At 35.0% G+C, this 19,526-nt stretch overlaps 1 protein-coding gene across 2 annotated transcripts in view; it reads right to left on the reverse strand.

Annotated features, from left to right (window-relative positions):
- Window positions 1-10,156: 10,156 nt before the first annotated feature.
- The window catches only part of DPH5 (diphthamide biosynthesis 5), a 36,165-nt gene continuing 26,795 nt past the window's right edge, over window positions 10,157-19,526 (reverse strand). For both annotated transcript variants that reach the window (XM_059900559.1, XM_059900570.1), the window contains 4 exons: window positions 19,175-19,295; window positions 14,144-14,183; window positions 12,559-12,662; window positions 10,157-11,065 (listed from right to left, as the gene is read on the reverse strand). In XM_059900559.1, the coding sequence (XP_059756542.1) occupies window positions 10,842-11,065; window positions 12,559-12,662; window positions 14,144-14,183; window positions 19,175-19,295 (489 nt within the window). In that variant the 3' untranslated portion in view covers window positions 10,157-10,841. The remainder of the gene's footprint in view (window positions 11,066-12,558; window positions 12,663-14,143; window positions 14,184-19,174; window positions 19,296-19,526) is intronic.

The following is a 19,526-nucleotide window of genomic DNA, read 5'->3' on the forward strand; positions in this document are numbered from 1 at the left end:
GCTCATCCAGCTCTACTTCCAGACTTAAAAAAAAATCTACCATGAAGTTCAGGCTTAGCACAAGCTACCAACATGTAAATGAATAATTCAACTTTATCTAATAAATTCCTATAACCAAGAGGAGTAATAATGGTAACAGTGTGACAATACTCAAAGGCATCAAGTCTGGCACAGTTTAAACAATCAAAATTTATTGAAAACAATGGATGAATTATGCTTACAATATAAAGTTTAGCACCTCTTTGAAAAATGGTTCTGTATGGATTGTTAAAGTGAATTGTACTCTTTGAAAGACAGTCCCTGCTAAAGTCAAAGGATTGAAAATAATACGAAAACAAAAGCATTCCCCAAAGTATTTCCTGACTTTAGGTACATATAATATTTTAAAAGGGTGACACTCACTGTACAAGTAAACAAGAAGTTAAGATTCACATCTAAGCACAGGTATAGTTTCACAGCAATTAGAACCCTGCCATTTGGCCTGGACTTTTGAAAACATTGTAACTGCTTCTAAAACTATAAATAAGGTCTGTCTGATTAGCCATTACTGTTTTTCCACCCTAGGCATTAAGTTAGATCAGACTGTTGTTCAACCTTACAGGGGTTCTCTGTCCTGTATGTGCATCATACTACTTCCCCTTGAGCAATAATCTGTACACAGGTCATACTGATTTCCTCAGAACTTCAAATCAAGACAAAGTTACTACATTTGTAGTTATATCATTTGGAGCAAAGGCTTCCCATTGGCTTCCAAAGACTTCCCCTAGACAATCCTGTAGTAGTGGCCAGCAACTATGGAAACCCACAGGAATTACAACTGAGAGAGGAGAATTTTTCTCTGTTTGACAGAGTTATGATTTCAAGAGGGTAGCGAAAACCTCTGTTGCTTTTTTCCTCTATCGCCCCTCCATATAGGTCAGGATGTAGGCCCAATCATGAAGGTATGAGACACAGAGCAACAGAGTAAACAGAACTCCAAGTTTCTGGCCAGAGGACTAAAGAAAGGGAGACTAGGGAACCAGGAAGTAGTGAGGAGATCATAGAGAGGGAGGAAAGCAACATTGTAAAGTTCATTATGAACCCCAAAGTTCACTCTCAAGTCACTAATGCTTGGATCTGATCCTAGTTAGCATACCAAAAGAACTTCAGAACTAAACTATCCAATTGACTAGGTCCCAGATTGCCTAGGTTCCAGACCAGGTCACATAAATCTTAGATCACAGGGACTGCAGTTCTTGAAAACCGAACTGACACTGGAACCACAGTCCACAGAAGGTGGGCTGGTGACGGCATTCTGCATCTAATCAGGTTCATTGCCTGTTAAAACAGAAAGATTGCCATTCACCATAGAAGCTAAACAAGACCCAGAATCTCATGATAGAATATTCAAAATGTCTAAGCTACAATCCAAATTACTTGGTAAAGTGCCACAAAAATTTCAACTTCCAGATGAAAAACAATCAACAGATACCAAGGCTGAAATGACATCAATGTTGGAATTATCCAACAAAGACGTTAAAGCAGCTATTACAAAAATGCTTGAAGAGTCACTTACCTTGCAACAAATGTTAAAATAGAAAATTGAAGGTATAAAAAACAACCAAGTGGAAATTTTAGAACAGTAACCAAAATAAAAACGGACAAAATGAACTCAACAGCAGAATGGAGAAGACAGAGGCAAGAGTGAGTGAATGGTACTGGCACAAAACCAGAAATATAGATCAATGGAACAGGATAGAAAGCCCAGAGATAAACACACACACATATGGTCACCTTATCTTTGATAAAGGAGTCAAGAATATACAGTGGAGAAAAGACAGCCTCTACAATAAGTGGTGCTGGGAAAACTGGACAGCTACATGTAAAAGAATGAAATTAGAACACTCCCTAACACCATACACAAAAATAAACTCAAAATGGATTAGAGACCTAAATGTAAGACCAGACGCTATAAAACTCTTAGAGGAAAACATAGGCAGAACACTCTTATGACATAAATCACAGCAAGATCCTTTTTGACCCATCTCCTAGAGTAATAGAAATAAAAACAAAAACATATGGGAACTAACGAAACTTAAAAGCTTTTGAACAGCAATGGAAATCATAAAAAAGATGAAAAGACAACCCTCAGAATGGGAGAAAATATTTGCAAAAGAAGCAACTGACAAAGGATTAATCTCCAAAATATGCAAGCAGCTCATGCAGCTCAATATCAAAAAAACAAACAACCCAATCCAAAAATGGGCAGAAGACCTAAATAGACATTTCTCCAAAGATATACAGATTGCCAACAAACACATGATAGGATGCTCAACATCACTAATCATTAGAGAAATGCAAATCAAAACTACAGTGAGGTATCACCTCACACCGGTCAGAATGACCATCATCAAAAAATCTACAAACAGTAAATGCTGGAGAGGGTGTGGAAAAAAGGGAACCCTCTTGCACTATTGGTGGGAATGTAAATTGATACAGCCACTATGGAGAACAGTATGGAGGTTACTTAAAAAACTAAAAATAGAACTACCATATGACACAGCAATCCCACTACTGGGCATATACCCTGAGAAAACCATAATTCAAAAAGTCATGTACCACAGTGTTCATTGCCTCTCTATTTACAATAGCCAGGACATGGAAGCAACCTAAGTGTCCATCGACAGATGAATGGATAAAGAAGACGTGGCACATATATACAATGGAATATTACTCAGCCATAAAAAGAAATGAAATTGAGTTATTTGTAGTGAGGTGGATGGACCTAGAGTCTGTCATACAGACAGACTCAGGATGGACCTAGAGTCTGTCATACAGTGAAGTAAGTCAGAAAGAGAAAAATAAATACCATACGCTAACACATATATGGAATCTAAAAAAAAGAAAAATGGTTCTGAAGAACCTAGGGGCAGGACAGGAATAAATACATAGACATAGAGAATGGACTTGAGGATACGGGGAGGGGGAAGGGTAAGCTGGGACGAAGTGAGAGAGTGGCATGGACATATATACACTACCAAATGTAAAATAGATAGCTAGTGGGAAGCAGCCACATAGCACAGGGAGATCAGCTCGGACCTTTGTGACCACCTAGAGGGGTGGGATAGGGAGGGTGGGAGGGAGATGCAAGAGGGAGGGGATATGGGGATATATGCATATGTATAGTTGATTCACTTTGTTATACAGCAGAAACTAACACAACAATGTAAAGGAATTATACTCCAACAAAGATTTTTAAAAAAATAAATAAATGAAAATAAAGAAAGAAAGAAAATATATCAATAAAAATTATCCACACTAAATAACAGAGAAAATAGATTAAAAAAAAAAAAAAAGAACAGAGCTCAGAGACCTGTGGGACAATAAGAAATGTCTTAACATTTTGTTCTCAGAGGCCCAGAAAGAAAGGACTCTGCATACAGTGAGGAAGCATACATACACTGCTGAAAAAATATTTGAAGAAATAATGGCTGGTAACTTCCTGAATTTGGTGACATAAAACTACAGATTCAAGAAGCTGAGCAAAGCCCTAAAAGATAAACCCTAAAATATCCACATGAAATGCAACATTATCAAATAATTACAATCAAAATTCGCAAGCTTTATATAGATGTCAAGAAGCTAATTCTAACATTTATATAGAAAGGCAAAGGAACTGAACCAGATGCAATTTTGAAAAAAGAAAAAAACTAGAGGAATTACACTAGCTGTTTTTAAGGTTTATCATAAAACTAAGAAATCAAGACAGTGTAGTATTATAGAAGGGAAAGAGACATATACTGACAGAATAGCAAAGAGTTCAGAAATAGATTCACACAAATATGGTCAAAACAAATATGGCCAACTGATTTTTGACAACAGGGCAGAAACAATTCAATAGAGATGGTCTTTTTAAACAAATGGTGTTGGAGCAATTGAGTATCTATACGCAAAACAAAAACAAAAACAAACAAAGGACGAACCTTCATCTAAAATTCACACTTCATAAAAAAATTAACAAAATGTATTACAGATCTAAATGTAAACTGCAAAACTGTAAAAATTTTAGAAGAAAACATAGGATAAAATCTACATGTCCTTGAGTTTGGTGATAGGTTCTTATACATGGTAACAGCAACATGATCTATACAAGAAAAAGTAATAAACCGGATTTCATCAAAATAAAAAACTTTTGCTTTGCCAAAGACATGGTTAAGGGAATGAAAGGACAAGCCAGAGATTGGGAGGAAATATTTGCAAATCACAATCTGACAAAGAACTTGTATCCAGAATTTATAAAGTACTGAAAACTTGGGACTTCCCTGGTGGTCCAGTGGCTAAGACTCCACGCTCCCAATGGAGGGGGCCTGGGTTCTATCCCCGGTCGTGGAACTAGGATCCCACATACTGCAACTAAGCCGGCACACCGCAAATACTGAGTCCACATGCTCTAGAGCCCATGCTGCAACTAGAGAAAGCCCACACGCTGCAACTTGAGAGCATGTGTACTGCAACGAAGAGCCCATGTGCTGCGATGAAGACCCAACACAGCCTAAAGCAAGAAAGAACACTCAAACCTTAACCATAAGAAAACAATTCAAATTAAAAGTGGGCAGAAGGCATGAACAGATGCTTCATTAAATAAGATATAAAATGGTAGATAAGCACATGAAAAGATGTTCAACATCATTAGCCATAAGGAAAATGCAAATTAAAACTATGATGACATACCACAACACACCTATCAGAATAGCTAAAATAAAAATATTGCCAGTATGAAGTGCTGACAAAAATACAGAGCAATGGGCACTCACACTGCTTGCAGCAATGCAAAATGACACAGCCACTCTGGAAATCATTTTGGCAGTTTCTTATAAACTTAAATGTACATTTACCATATGCCCCAGCAATTGCACTCCTGCCTATCTTCTCTAGAGAAATAAAAACTTACGTTCACACAAAAGCCTGTATGTGAATATTTTAACAACTCTATATGTAATTGCTAAAAATTGGAAAAATCCAAATCTCGTTCAAATAGTGAATGGATAAACAAACTACAGTGTATCTATACATGAGACTACTACTTAGCAATAAAAAAGAATGAACTTTTGATACATGCAATAACTTGGATGAATTTTAAAAGCATTTTGTTTTGAAAGAAGCCAGTTTCATTTATATGACACGCTCAAAAAGACAAAACTATAGAGAAAGATCAGCTCAATGGTTACAAGGGATTATAGGTGGGTAGAGGGGTGAATATGAAGGGATAAGGCGAAGGAGTTTTTCTGGGTGATAGAACTATTCTGTGTCTGGATTACGAGAGTGATTTCACTGTATGATAGTTTAAAATAGCATTAAAAATAATAGTATTAATAGTATTAAAGGGCTAACAACTATTAAACAAACAAATGAATGTAGTGTTTAGGTGTTTCAACTTTAATGGCCAAAACACTGGGATTCCACAATAGTAGACCAAAACCAATATCATTCATCCTTTTTCTGCTGATGAATAGTGCACATTTTTCATTTTACAATTTCATTTAAATTGAGGTTAAATTACATACAGATTAGAGTTACCAGATTTAGCAAATAAAAGCACAGGCACTCAATTCAATTTCAATTTCAAATAAATAATCTTTTTTTTTTTTTTTTTAGTATAAATGTGTCCCAAATATTGAATGGGACATATTTGTATTTAAAAAAATTACTCATTGTTTATCTGAGATTCAATTTAAATGCGTACCCTGTTTTATCTGGTAATTATAACACAGAAAAATGCACAGATCCTATATCTATATAACTGAGTGAATTCTGATAAATGTTTATACTCATACAACCAAAACCCCATCAAGATACAGAAACTTTCCATGACCCTGGTTCCTTTCTGTCCCTTTCCAGTCACTCTTCACTCTCTCCATAAGTAACCACTATTTTCTTTTAATTAGTTTTGCCCGTTGCTGTACTTCATATAAATGCAAGTGTACAGTACTATTTTGTATCTGGTTTCTTTCTTTTTTTTTTTTTAAACATCTTTATTGAAGTATAATTGCTTTACAATGGTGTGTTAGTTTCTGCTTTATAACAAGGTGAATCAGTTATACATATACATATGTTTCCATTGGTTTCTTTCACCTAACATGTTTTTGAAATTCACTCACGTCTGTGTGTGAGTCAATAGCTCATTCTGTTTTATGGCCAAGTAATATTCCATCGTAAAACACACAGTTTTTAAATGCATTCTCTTGTAATGGACACATGGCTTGGTTCCAGTTTGGGGCTATAAATGAATAAATATACAAAATTATAAACATTCACAGACTATTTTTTGTCATATGTTTTCATTTCTTTTGAGTCAATACGTAGGACTGGTTTTGCTAGTTCAGGGGGCAGTTGTATGTTTAATTTATAAGAAACTGCCAGTTATTTTCCAAAGTAGTTGTGCCGATTTATATTCCTACCAATACTGAGATTTTCAGTTACTCCATATCCTGGTAGCTTTCACTACTGTTAGCCTTTAAAAATTCTGACATTCTATTGGCTTTAATTTTCTTTACTGTTTGTCCATTTCCTATTTCACCAATTTCTGCTCTTATGTTCAGTATTTGCTTCCTTCTAGTTAGTGCTTAATACGCTTTTCTTTTTCTAGCTTTCTAAAATGAAAACAGATCGTTGATTTTAAAACTTTCTTTTCTATTCTAAAGCAATAAATTTCTAAGCACTGCATCTGCCTAAATTTCTAAGGTCTGCATCCCAGAAATTTTCACATTTTACGTTTGTTTTTATTCAGTTAAAAATAAATACTGTTTTATCTCCAAGTATTTGGGACTTTTATAGACATCTTTTTGTCAGCAATTTAAAATTTAATTCCATTGTGGTCAATGGCCAAGTATATGGTCTACTTAGGTGAATGTTTCATATGTGCTTGAAAATAATGTCTAGTCTACCACTGTTAACTGTAGTGATCAGTTTGACCCAAATTGTTGGTGTTGTCCAATCAATATTTTTACTGGTTTTGTTTACTTCTATCAGTTGCTGAGAGAAGATTGTTAAAATCCCCAACTTTGTAGACTTGTCTATATCGTCCTTCAGTTTTGTCAATTTTTGCCTCATGTATTTTCAAGCTGGTATTCAATGCATACACATTTAGGATATGTCTTCATGAACTGCACCTTTCCTCTTTATGAAAAGTCTTTCTTTATCTCTAGTATACTCTTTCTTTTGAAGTCCATTTTGTTTTATGTTAATACAGCCCTTTGTTTTCTTATGCTTACTGTTTGTATGGTCTATTTTTTCCCCATTCTTCTACTTTCATCCTGTATCTTTATATTTAAAGTTTAACGCTTATAGACATTTAGTTGAGCCTTTAAAAAAAAAAAATCTAGTCCTTTTCATCAGACTACCTAATTTACATTTAAGCAATTATTGGTTTGTTTGAATTTAACTCTACCATTCTACTATTTGTTTTCTCTTCGTCCTATGTTTTTTGACCTTTATTTCCTCCTTTCCTGCCCTCTTTTGGCTAACCATATATCTTTCAGTATTCAATTTTAATTCCTTAATTTTTTCTTTTTTACTTCTGCCATGTGTGTTTTTTTGATAGTAGTTGACAAGGGATTACAATACATACCCTTATCAGTCTACTTACAGTTAGTATTCTACTACTTCAAATAAAATGTAACAACCTGCATAATTATAATTATGCAACTGTATAATTCCCTTTACCCCCTGCAACTTGTGTTATTGTTTGCATATACTTTACAGCTACATATATGCCACAATGCTATGTTAAACTGTCAGTTGTCTTTTAAAAACATGAAGCAAAGAAAACCTGATAGTCATTTATACTTACATACTTATTATTTCCTTCCTTCTAGCTGATGCCATTTACCTTCAGCCCAAAAATTCTCCCTTGGCTTTCCTCGCAGTGCAGGTCTGCTAGTGACAAATTCTGTTTTCATGAAGATTGCTTTATTTTGCCTTTATTTTTGAAGGATATTTTTACTGGATATAGAACACTGGATTGATAAGAGTTTTGTTTTGCTTTTGAATTTGTGTAAAGATTTTGTCTTTCCATTGTCTTATGACCTCCACTATTTCTGATGAGAAGTAGTCAATTTTTGTTATTCCCTGGTGGGTTCCCCAATACCACTTTTGGTGGCTTTTAAGATTCCCTCTTATCTTTGGTTTTCATCAGTTTTAACTATGATGTGTTAGGTGTGGTTTTCTCTACATTTATTCTGCTTGGAGTTCACTAAATTTATTGGATCTGTATATTCATAGTTTCACCAAACTTGGGTAAACTTTGGCCTTTACTTACTCGTATTTTTTCTACCCTATTTCCTTTCTGTTCTTCTTCTGGGGATCCAGTTACATCTTTGTTGGACTGCTTGAGATTGCCCCACATGGCACTGAGGTTCTGTGCTTTTTTTTTTCTTCCCTCCGACCTTTTTTCTTTATTCCTCAGATAGATATCAATAATTTCTATTCATCTATCATCTGCACTCTGTTGTTAAGTCCAACCGTTTGGGGTTTTTTGTTTGTTTCCAATTCTCTGCTGAGAGTACCATTTATATTAATTCATTACAACCACTTTTCCTTTTCATCCTCAAACATAGGTCTAATAGCTGCTTTGAAATCCTTGTCTGCGAATTCCAGTATCTGGATTATGTTGGGATCTCTTTTTACTGTGTGCTTTTCTCTTTTTGACCATAAGTCATATTTTCCTGTTTCACTGCATGCCTCATAATATTTTATAGTATTCTAGGCATTGTCGATAGATTGATTCATTTTGTTATGCTCCGGAAGTAATAAGCTTTGTTCTAGTAGGCAGTTAAATTATTGGCTAATCACCTTGATTTTATGGAAGCTTGATTTTACATTATGTTAAAGATTTTGTCTTTAGTTTTAGCACAAATCCTCAGTGCTGGGCACAGCCTTTACTGATAATACACAACCATTCTAGGGATTTGAGGGAAAGCCTAAGGTACTTACCAAGCCTTCTAGCTTGTTGGGATTCAAACTCTGTTTTCTCTTGCAACTGAGAGCAACAATCTTTGCTTAGCTTTTTCAGCCTTCCAGCTATGGCTTTCCACCTGGTTCACTAGAATCTTCCCTGCACATGCACAGTGCAGGAGTTAGTCAAAGACTTAAGAGGAAATCATATGCAGATTGGAAGTCTCCTCCATCAGTGCCACCTTCGTTTCTAGAATTTCCTCCTTCAATTTACAGCTCCTCAAGCAGCCCCCAATTCCTCCAATACCTCAAGTCATTAAGACTGCAACTTTCTCTTCAGTTCTAGCCACCCCCTCACCAGACAGACTGGTGAATGCCTTGAGGGAAAAGTCATATAAGCATAGTTCTCAGGCTGCTTCTGGTCACTTCCCAGTGCCTTTAGACACTTATTTATTATATTTTTCCAAGTTTATAATTGGGAGGGTTTGTACATTACAAGCTATTCCACCACTACCAAAACCAGAAGGCCTTCACCTTATAATTCTTCATTGTTTAACACCTTAGAAAAAAACAATACAGAACTGGTACTTAAATGTCCTTGTCTCTCTCCTCTTTTTCATCCAACAGAGTGAAAATAGAATGTTTCACATATATTAAAATATCTTTTATCTCAAATGAAATGAAATAACTCAAAATAATCTCTTCTTAATTGATGCTTCCAGAAAGTAGGGAAGTAGTTGCTCAACTTCCTATGAATCTACTGAACAGAGTTCAGATAAATTGATTAGGCCATGAAAACACAGTTGATTGACCTTGAACAATGTCGGGGTTAGGGACACTGACCCTCCATGCAGTTGAAAACATCCCTGGTTCCACATCCATGGATTTAACCATCTGAGGATTCAACCAACCATGGATTGTGTAGTACTGTAGTATGTATTTAGTGAAAAAAAAATCTGCGTATATGCAGACCTACACAGTTCAAACCTGTGTTGTTCAAGGGTCAACTGTACTCAGAGTTAGACCAACTAAACTAACATGTAGCAAAGTTATTTCTGTTATAAACTGATAAAAGTATGAGACTTCATAGTCATTAAACATAATAAATGGAGTGTGATTTACAACGAGGAAGAAGAATGTGGCTACTTGCATACATACAGAGGCATATTAACTGTTAAGTGATATGATAAATCTTGACCAATCCACTGTTGTTTTCAAACCTAAATTTTTAAAAATTTTATTTTGCAGTCAGCAAGTTTTCCATTTGTCAGCTTGGATGTGAAAGATGCTATTTAAAACCAAACAGCAACTGTACATGGCTGGCTGAACATTTATAATTCAACAGTTATATAACCTCCAAAATACAGCAGAATATGAGGCACATAATTAGGATGTCAGCTAAACAAGACAAGGCAATTCAAAAGGATGTCATTTTGTGGCATGTGCTCAGCTGAGCTTTAAGTAAGTAGGACTGTTGGGTGGGGACTTATTCTTCCCACCTCTGTTTATATGCATTAATACCAAATGCTGTCAGGACAACTTATCTTGCAGTCAGGACATCTGACTTTTTAAGAAAGAAGAAAGTTCCACCTTGTATAAACTGATTTCATAAACAAAAATTGCTTTTAAATGATTCTGTCGATGGATGTCTATCTGTAAGTTTTCCAGCTTGGTCTGCTCCATGTATGTACATCCTGAAAAACTGCCAAAATAGCAGCAAAAACTGATGATATCATAGGGAAAAAACTCACTGACAAAGGAAACCAAGCATTGTTGAGTCAGCATCTTTCTTCTTGGTCACTCGTTTTATACTTATTAGGTAAACCAAAAGACCTGTTTGATTTCTTACACAAATATGTGTATGTGCATATATAACTGAAATTAACATCTAACAATAGAAATGCCTATGTTCAGAGTCCATCAGTGCTTTGGGATTCTGAGCTATTTTCTGGTACAGAAAACAGACTTAGCATCTCCATCTCCAGTGGATGCAAGCTGCCTCCTGTGATAATCAAGGAATGTAATGGTCCTCCCAAGTCCACAGTACACATTTGCTGCAAAGTGCCTGCTGCAATTTTCTGGTCTTCAGCTCCAACCCTGGCTAAGCCAACACAGAGTGTCTCCTCGGTGACTGCTATTAAAACAAAAAAAGATACCACCATTCAATTCAGCAAATGCGTTATCCTGAATCCATTCAAACTAACACTAGTACCAAAAATACATTTAAAGAAGACCCAAATATATTAAATCTCCTTAGTCACTCATTATGGACACACTATCTATTGATTTATCTAAGGCTTTTCTAAATTATTTGTACTACCTGACATATAAAGTAGTACTTCCTAACTTTACCCTTTCAAAATTCCAAAGACTTACCTTAGTTTAAATTTTTAGGACTTGAATAATTCCTGTATCCATACTCTATTGCATAGCATATGTCTTTAAGTAGATTCTGAGTGAACAATGTTTATTACATGCTTATATTTTAAATAAAATGTTTGAGATATATTCACATTGGCCAAGATATACTGGAAAATCCAGGGGATTATGAGCTAAATACACAGATTTGAGTCTGTGCTTGGCCACCTAGCTATGTGACAAACTTCAGTTTTTTCATTTATTCTTTTTTTTTAGTGGAATACTATCTGTCATAAATGGTGGTTTAAGGGCTAAGATAATAGATATGAAAGTACTTAGTAAAGTACATAGCCCTTAACAAATAATAGGCATTATGACATTCCTTATGCTTTTAAGTTCAAAATAACCAACATTAGTGAACTTTAGTATTATTCACTCTGGCCTGACAGCTGAAGGGCTGACCCTCTTGTGGTTTTGTTTAGCTGGGAAAGCTGTCCTGATTGAAAAATGGTCAAAATGGGGCAAATGATTTCTACAAGGACAAGCAGGCATGTAAGGCACTCTGTGCAAAGGTGTGGATATAGAGCACCCTTGCAGATTATTTGTTGCATGACTTTAACAAGGCCTACTGAGGCCAATGTTATTCAAGAATCTCTTCATGTATCTTTTCTATCAAGAAATAGGTGCTCAAAGCCAGTCAGCACCTTACAACAGAATATAAAGACAGATTCATTTAAGAACGTCTCAATAAAAATCTACTGACGATGAACATTTTATTATATACCACATCTATTAATACTATGTCTAGATATTAGGAATATAAGTATAAATTCTCTTGTCTTTATCCTGAAGAAAACTATACCTGGTCTCAGTGTTGAGAATGAGAAAAAGTAGAATAAGTATACTTTTACAGGACAGAGTTTACCATAGATTTGGGCTAAAATGGAAGTTCTGTATTTTACCAAAATATTTATATGTTAACATATTTACATAAAAGCTGATTTATAGTTAATTTGTAAAAAATCCTTACTTTCTAGAATGATATTAATTTACTAGACGCAACTCCATTATTTTTCTTTCAGTAGAACATTCAGCTTAAGAGATTTAAGGTGAAGTTGAAAAAAGTGACAAGGAAAATTACAATGCAAACACACTGACTCTCACTTCAGTGGTGTTGGAATATATATGTGTGTGTGTATGGCAGACGTTACATACACATCTCAGTGTAACAGTAGGGGATACGAGAGCCCTTTTAAGGTTCTTCAGTACCTGGTTCTTCTCCTCGTATTCGCTGATTCTGAACAATCTCCAGAAGTTGCTGGGCCGCTTGGTTTACACTCATATAACGAGGAGGTTCATAGATCTTTCTTCCCCTGTAAGTGTAAAACTAGATGCCACTGTTCTTAGCCATGAGATTACACAATACATTTTTAACACAGTTACTCCCCCAGGTATACTCAATTACCATAGTCTACATTATGTTTGAAGCAGTCACTTGTTACCCACTTTAAGTATACATTAAAGCATGGATACAGTGATCATTTATCTTAAGTTTCTTAAGCTTTTTTCATTGTTCTACTTCAAATGCCCTCTCATCTCACTGAAATGCTGGCAGAAATAAAAGTCCACCAACTTAAAAGATAAATGTTTAAATCAAAGTTACTTTTATTCAAAGTGATACTTCAGGCAAAAATAATTCAAAATAAGTGGCAATTTGTTCTATACCTTAGTTTAATCAGGTTCCACAGTGTTCATTTTTATTACCATGTTTAAACCACATATCCCTCTTTTCACATCTTCCTCTAAAAACAGTAAACTAAAGCGATAAATATCTCAAAATCTTGGAGGATAAGATATGTTTACTTCCATATGCCTCAAAAGCCTACCACATTTGCCCAATGATCAAAATAAAAACACTGTTTCTGCAGTTTACAAAACAGTTCATATAGATTATTTTACTGACTCTCAGAACAATTCTATAAGTCAGCACTCTCCAAGAGGAATATAACGCAAGCAGTAAACATAATTTAAAATTTTCTATAGTCTCTACATTAACAAATGTAAAAAAAAAAGAAAAAATTAACTTTAGTATGTTTATTTAACCCAATAGATCCAGAATGTTATATTTCAACATTTATTCCTATAAAAATTATTAAAGATTGTTTTTGTACTAAGTCTTTGAAATCTGGAACGTATTTTATATTTTAGCACATCTTAATTCAAATGTTAAATTTTCATTGGAAATATTTGATCTGTATTTAGATTTCATAAAATTCATGGTTGTAAAAGTAGATTTACATACTGAATTGTTCTAAATATACTTAAATGTTTTCTATTAACTAAGTTGAGTATGTTTTAATTTAATTAAAATTAAATTATAAATTCAGTTCCTCAGTTACATTAGCCATACATATTTAAAGTGCTCATTAGTTACATGTGGGTAGCAGCTACTGTATGGGACACTGCATCTATAAGCAAAAGGGGTTAGTACTCCCATTATACAAATGAAGAAAATACAGCTCAGAAATGGAAGTAACTTGCCCAAGAGCACATAACCAGAGGCCAACTCAAGACTCAAACCCGTGTCTTCTGACTCCCAATTAACTCATTCCACAAATATTTACTGAGTGCCTATCAGGTGCCAACCACTGTTCTCAGTACTGACCCAAGAAATCTATTGCTGTTTCCACTCTATCTATCACACTACTTATCATTTCATAAGACTGAAAGTATTTAATTTTGCACTGTTACTGAAAACTGATTTTCAACAATCTTTAGAACTCATGTTATTTAAGTAGAACTTATTGTTCACGGAATTAAAGTAGATGTAAGCATTCTCAGAATAAGAACTTACTTGATTAGATTTTCCAAAGACTGCTCCTTTACTTTGATGTCTGTAGGAAGTAAAAAATAGTTCTCTTTTAATTAACTACTTTATCCAAAATCCTACGTGTAAACTTCAACTGAGTCACCTAAGTTTGTGGTAGACATTATTCTCAAGTCTCCAAAATGCTAATTTGATTGAGTCTACGACAATCGTTCCTCACACTTGTATCTGGCCACTTTTTAAAGGAAATATGAAGAAGAAGGGAAGCTTGTGGTTGTGTAAAGGTCATTAGTTAGAAAACAAACATGAAGTTGGCCCTGAGACCATCCTGAAAGGATCGAATTTCCTCTTGGAAAAGAAGACACAGGAAAGAGTTAGATAAATATTGGCATATACACTACCAAACAGCTAATCAAAATTTTTGTGTTCATTTCTATTAGGTGGTAACTGCATAGAACCAACTGAAAAGTCTTGTTATGTTCCTCTTCTTACCTATTTTCCAGGCACTAGAATATAAGCGTCAATGCATGTAACATAAATAAAAGAAAATTCTTACCACATTTTGAAGAGACTTTTGCTTTCTTGTGAATGGTAAGACATGCCTAATAACTTATGAATAATACCAAGTATTCATACTTTAATTGGGATTTCCTGAGCACTGATGGGTAGCCAGGTACAGGGCTACCACAGCGGCCAAAACCCACGTAGTTTTTGCTCTAATAAAGCTTTACAATGCAAGCATCACAAAGATTTGATCCTTTACACTTTTTAATCACTGATGCTCAGCTAAACAATTCGGTAGAAGGTAAAAAAGCAGAATCACTCTACATCCTCACAGGAACTCAGCACACAACAGCAAGAGCGACAGCTGCTTCCTGTTCTACATGCTGAAAACAAATGGTTCGGTCAAAGTTTGTTTTTGCAAAAATAAATATAGTGCAACTGAGGGGTCTTTCTGATAGACTTCTACAGCTTTCCCAAGTGATTATAAAAGTTTTTCTTATAAAGGATACTAAGTATTTGCTTGGAAAATACTCCAGAGATAATCCCTTACATGTATTTCTAAATGTTCTTGGAACCAGCAGTGAATATATTTTTCAGGTTCGAAATATCATTAATTATTTAATATTTCCACTTGTCTGGCACATATAGGAAAAAAATGTATATCTGTTATTGAAATATGGCCTGCAATACAATTAATGATATATAAGTCAACTTTGAGCTCCTTTACACAATAGTTGTAATATTTTTAAAAAATTAAACACATTTATTAATGTATTCACCTTGAGCTTCTGAAATGTTGTCATACTTAAGTTTTTAATTTAATATCTGCAATATTTTTACATTTTTACTGATATGCTCTACAGAATTTGATTTTAAAAATTAAGCGGGTTGGGGAGACTTTTTACAGGCAAATGCTTTTTAATTGAACATAAGACTGCATTAGTGAATTAATCTCAAGCCAGACCTATCTTGATACTTTTCCCTTGTCTTCACACAGGCCATAATTATTCCTTTCTACTTCTACTTGCTAGAATGTAAGCTTCTCCTATTCATCTTAGTACCAGCACCTAGCATAATGCGAAGTACCTAGTAGATACTCCATAAATTCTACTGAATAAGTTTGTTCACATGGCTCTACTACCACCAGCCCATCTTAAACTATCTACCCCTTCAGTAGAGTAAAAGTCCCAGCTCCTTCAGAAAGCCTTTACTGACTTCCTCTTAAATGCTCTTTGTCCTCTGAAATATCCATACAATTAATGCTGTATTTTATTAATCTCTAATTACATTATATATATCAGTCTTATCCTTCCAAGTAAATTTTAAATTCTCTATGGTTCCTTACCATGACATAGTCTCACTAATCCCTACAGGGCATGGCCCATAGCAGGCATTCAATAAATACGTACTAATTTGAATAATGAGAATTCCAGGTGATTAAATGATGAGATCTATGGTTTGAGAATTTGGAATCATGATATCTTATACTTCACACCTTGTTCCTGTTTTTGTTAATGGAGCAAGGAAGATATATTGTTTAACCTTGTTTGTCTTTTCCCAGGAAAGCCAAGAAAAGAGGCAGCTCTTAGAGAGAGTTCAAGAGCCAAAGTTCTGGTTTGTCCTTCCTGCCTCTCCATACAATAGAACTTAACTGTTCTATAAACTTTCATGTACACAGCACATTAGTTCCAACTAGATTTCAAAACCCTGAGGGCAGGACCTATGTCTAATACTTCCTTAGTATTCCAGAAGAACCTAACTCCACATTGGGCATACAGTAAATACTCAATAAATACTGTAAACTGATTTTCTGTCCTTCCAAAGCTTCCAAAAGATAAATCCTATTTTTCCTCCTTTCCCCCATTTTTTATGATACATGAAGATGTTATCAGGTAGCTTGCCTCTTAAGACTACTTTTCTCCCCGTTCTGTTTTAAAACCTCTCAGTTCTGTTGTAAAACACACACACACATGCTTTTTAGTACCTGAGCTCTAATGAATCCCTATTTTTTATCCCTCAGTTGCATATACTTCTACTTCTGCCTTTAATAAAAGTCCTTTTAATGGCTGTCCTTCTCACATCCTTCTACATACTGCTGGCCTTAATTGGATCTAAGTTTAAGATAACATGATGGATATATCTAATGGCATATTCCACATGAATTAACAAGTGTGTTACAGTCGGTCTGCCAGTAGGAACTACAAAAAAAGGAAAACTAGTATCTTTCCACATGGAAAATCCAAACACAAAACTATAAAGCTAATTAATAATGAATTACTAAATTGCCCTGATAATAAACTAAAATAAGAAAACATTATTATACCAGTTAATTGTGGGACATAGGCATAAGCCAAAAAAATGTTAAAGAAGCATGCATGGCCTGATCTAGATCTAGAATTAATTAGGTGTCAATGTTAATGGAGTAAAAGGAATGTATTCCAGCTGGAACTGAATGAGCTAGCAAGAGTTAAACATTTTCTTTGCCAATGGGTAATAAGATCAAGTCTGAGAAAATACGCTAAAAGTAAACTTCAACCAATTACCTTCCATTACATATTTGTTGAACAGCTACACTGTGCCAGACTTCTAGACATTTGGAAGAGGGGAATGAGCAAGATAAAGTCTCTGCTCTTATGAAGCAGGGAAGAAAACCAACAAGTTAATAAAACAATTCAGATGGATGGTAAGACTTAAAAGAAATAATACAAGGTAATGGGAAACAGAATCACTGGGGGATACAGGGTGTACCACATCAGATTAGGTAGAATTTCACTTTAGATCAGGAGTCAGTAAACTTGTTCTGTAAAGAAGTAGGTAGTAAATATTTTAGGTTCTGAGGGCCACAAGGTCTCTGTCAAAATTACTTATCGCTGCCAGTGGAGCATGAAAGCAGCCACAGATAATACATTAATGAAGTAGCATGGCTGTGTTCCAATTAAACTTTATTTATAAAACAGGCAGTAGGCTAGATTTGATCCACGGGTGCTAGTTTGCTAACCCCTGCTAGATAATTTCCGATTTCTACCCTATAAGAAATGCTAACCATTAGTAAAACTTTTCTACAGTCTTCTCTTTTAAAAGAGACATATTGATTGAGGTTCTGATAATGTGCAAATTATATATTATTGAATAATAGAGAACTGTCTATATTATACAAATAACCTAAATGCCTTTGGCAAATAGGAATCTTTTCTAATGTTCTGAATATCTGTACTTACTACAGAGGCCAAAACCATGGGTTCATCTTTGCCCTGATTCTGTGCTATGTGGCAGACATTCTTCTGCTGTGACTTCACACACAGTATCACTAAAACAGTGCAATTCAATGTATGATCCGAGGACTGATGCCAGTATGTGAGAATTTTGTTCCCAATAAATGATAAAAAAAAAAACTACAGGAGTGAGAAGAAGTGTTTACAAACACTTGCAGTAATTTGACTTTGACACAAAAGATTAGAAATTTAAAAGTAAATAAATATATGTATTTATTTTTACATATATTTATTTTATATATGTGTGTGTATATACACACACACATATAAAAATAAAAGAACAAAACTTGCTCCTTCATCACAAATAGTTTGAGAAGTACTGCTTTAAACACTTCCATGAGGCAAGAAAAGATTATTCCTATTTGATAAAAATGAAGGCAAAGGTAAGGACTGTTTACAACATTCTCTATCTAGTATATAGTAGCACTCAGATTTTGTCTTCTGATTCCAAGTATGTGTCATTTCAAAGTTATCAAAGATGCCAGTTATTTCTTTTCTGTTGACCAGCCACAGATTAAAGCTCTGATTATAGCATTTTTACAACACACACTGTAGAATAGGAACTGATAGCAAATGTGAATCAGTACAATTCCAGTACCTCTGCTGACAAACGCAGCCCATCCCTTCTGAAGCTCTATCAGTACCACCAGCTTAGTGTACAAAGACGGTGATCCCAGCCATTTCCACACGAGGTAGGAAACAGAATTTGGCAGCATGATACAGTGAAAAGCGCTGTGAATAACAGGCTATTTGGATTCTACGAATTCTGCAACTAATAATCTGGGTGACAGTGGGAAAATGATTCAATATCTCTGGGCCTCAACTTCATCTGTAAAATAGGGCTTCAGTAAGATGATCTCAAGAGTCTCTTTCAGATCTATAATTCTGTGATTCTGATAGCATTTATACTGCAGTATTCAAAGGACACCTTAAGGAAGACAGGATGGAACGTGGTAAGAATAAATGCTCAATACGTCTACTGAATTGCTGTAAATTGACCAGAACAGGGTCTTAATGGACAAATGGGTAAAAGATGGCATGCTGGAGAGGGTCTGTTAGGGCATAAGTAGGCAGCAGCATGAACTATGGCATGTATGTAGGAAGAGCCATGCCGTATTTGGAACAGAAAATTCATTTCTCCACAGAGTATGGGGGGAGAGCATGCCATGCATAGAGTAGCTAGCCTATATCCCACAGAACAGTTTCACCTTCACACAAAATCAAAATGAGAACAATATGACAACTCCATACTGTCACCCTAAAGAAACTCCACAGCCCTTACCTAGTAAGCATAATGTGTGCATGCCGTTTTGTCTGTTCTTCTTCACTTTGTCAAAGAAGCTTTCTGGTCTCCAAGTGTCCGTCCAAAAAACAACAGACACTGTCTCTCCAAACCTATACAACTAGAAAAAATGAAAACTAAAATTAATTAATGATGGAACAATTCACTAACTACTATTTCATAGATAACAATAAAAATAAAAAGCGAGAACCAAACTTGAGATGGACTGGGGATCAAGTCTGTCACAAAAAAAAAAAAGGTAATAAAAATTCTCTTTGATCCACAGCAGCTGGTGTCATTCTGATGCCCTTTCAGTAGGAGATTTCTAGTATTTCTGCATTCAGTATGGGAA

This window comes from Balaenoptera ricei, chromosome 1, assembly GCF_028023285.1.
Source record: "Balaenoptera ricei isolate mBalRic1 chromosome 1, mBalRic1.hap2, whole genome shotgun sequence".
Lineage (NCBI taxonomy): Eukaryota > Metazoa > Chordata > Mammalia > Artiodactyla > Balaenopteridae > Balaenoptera > Balaenoptera ricei.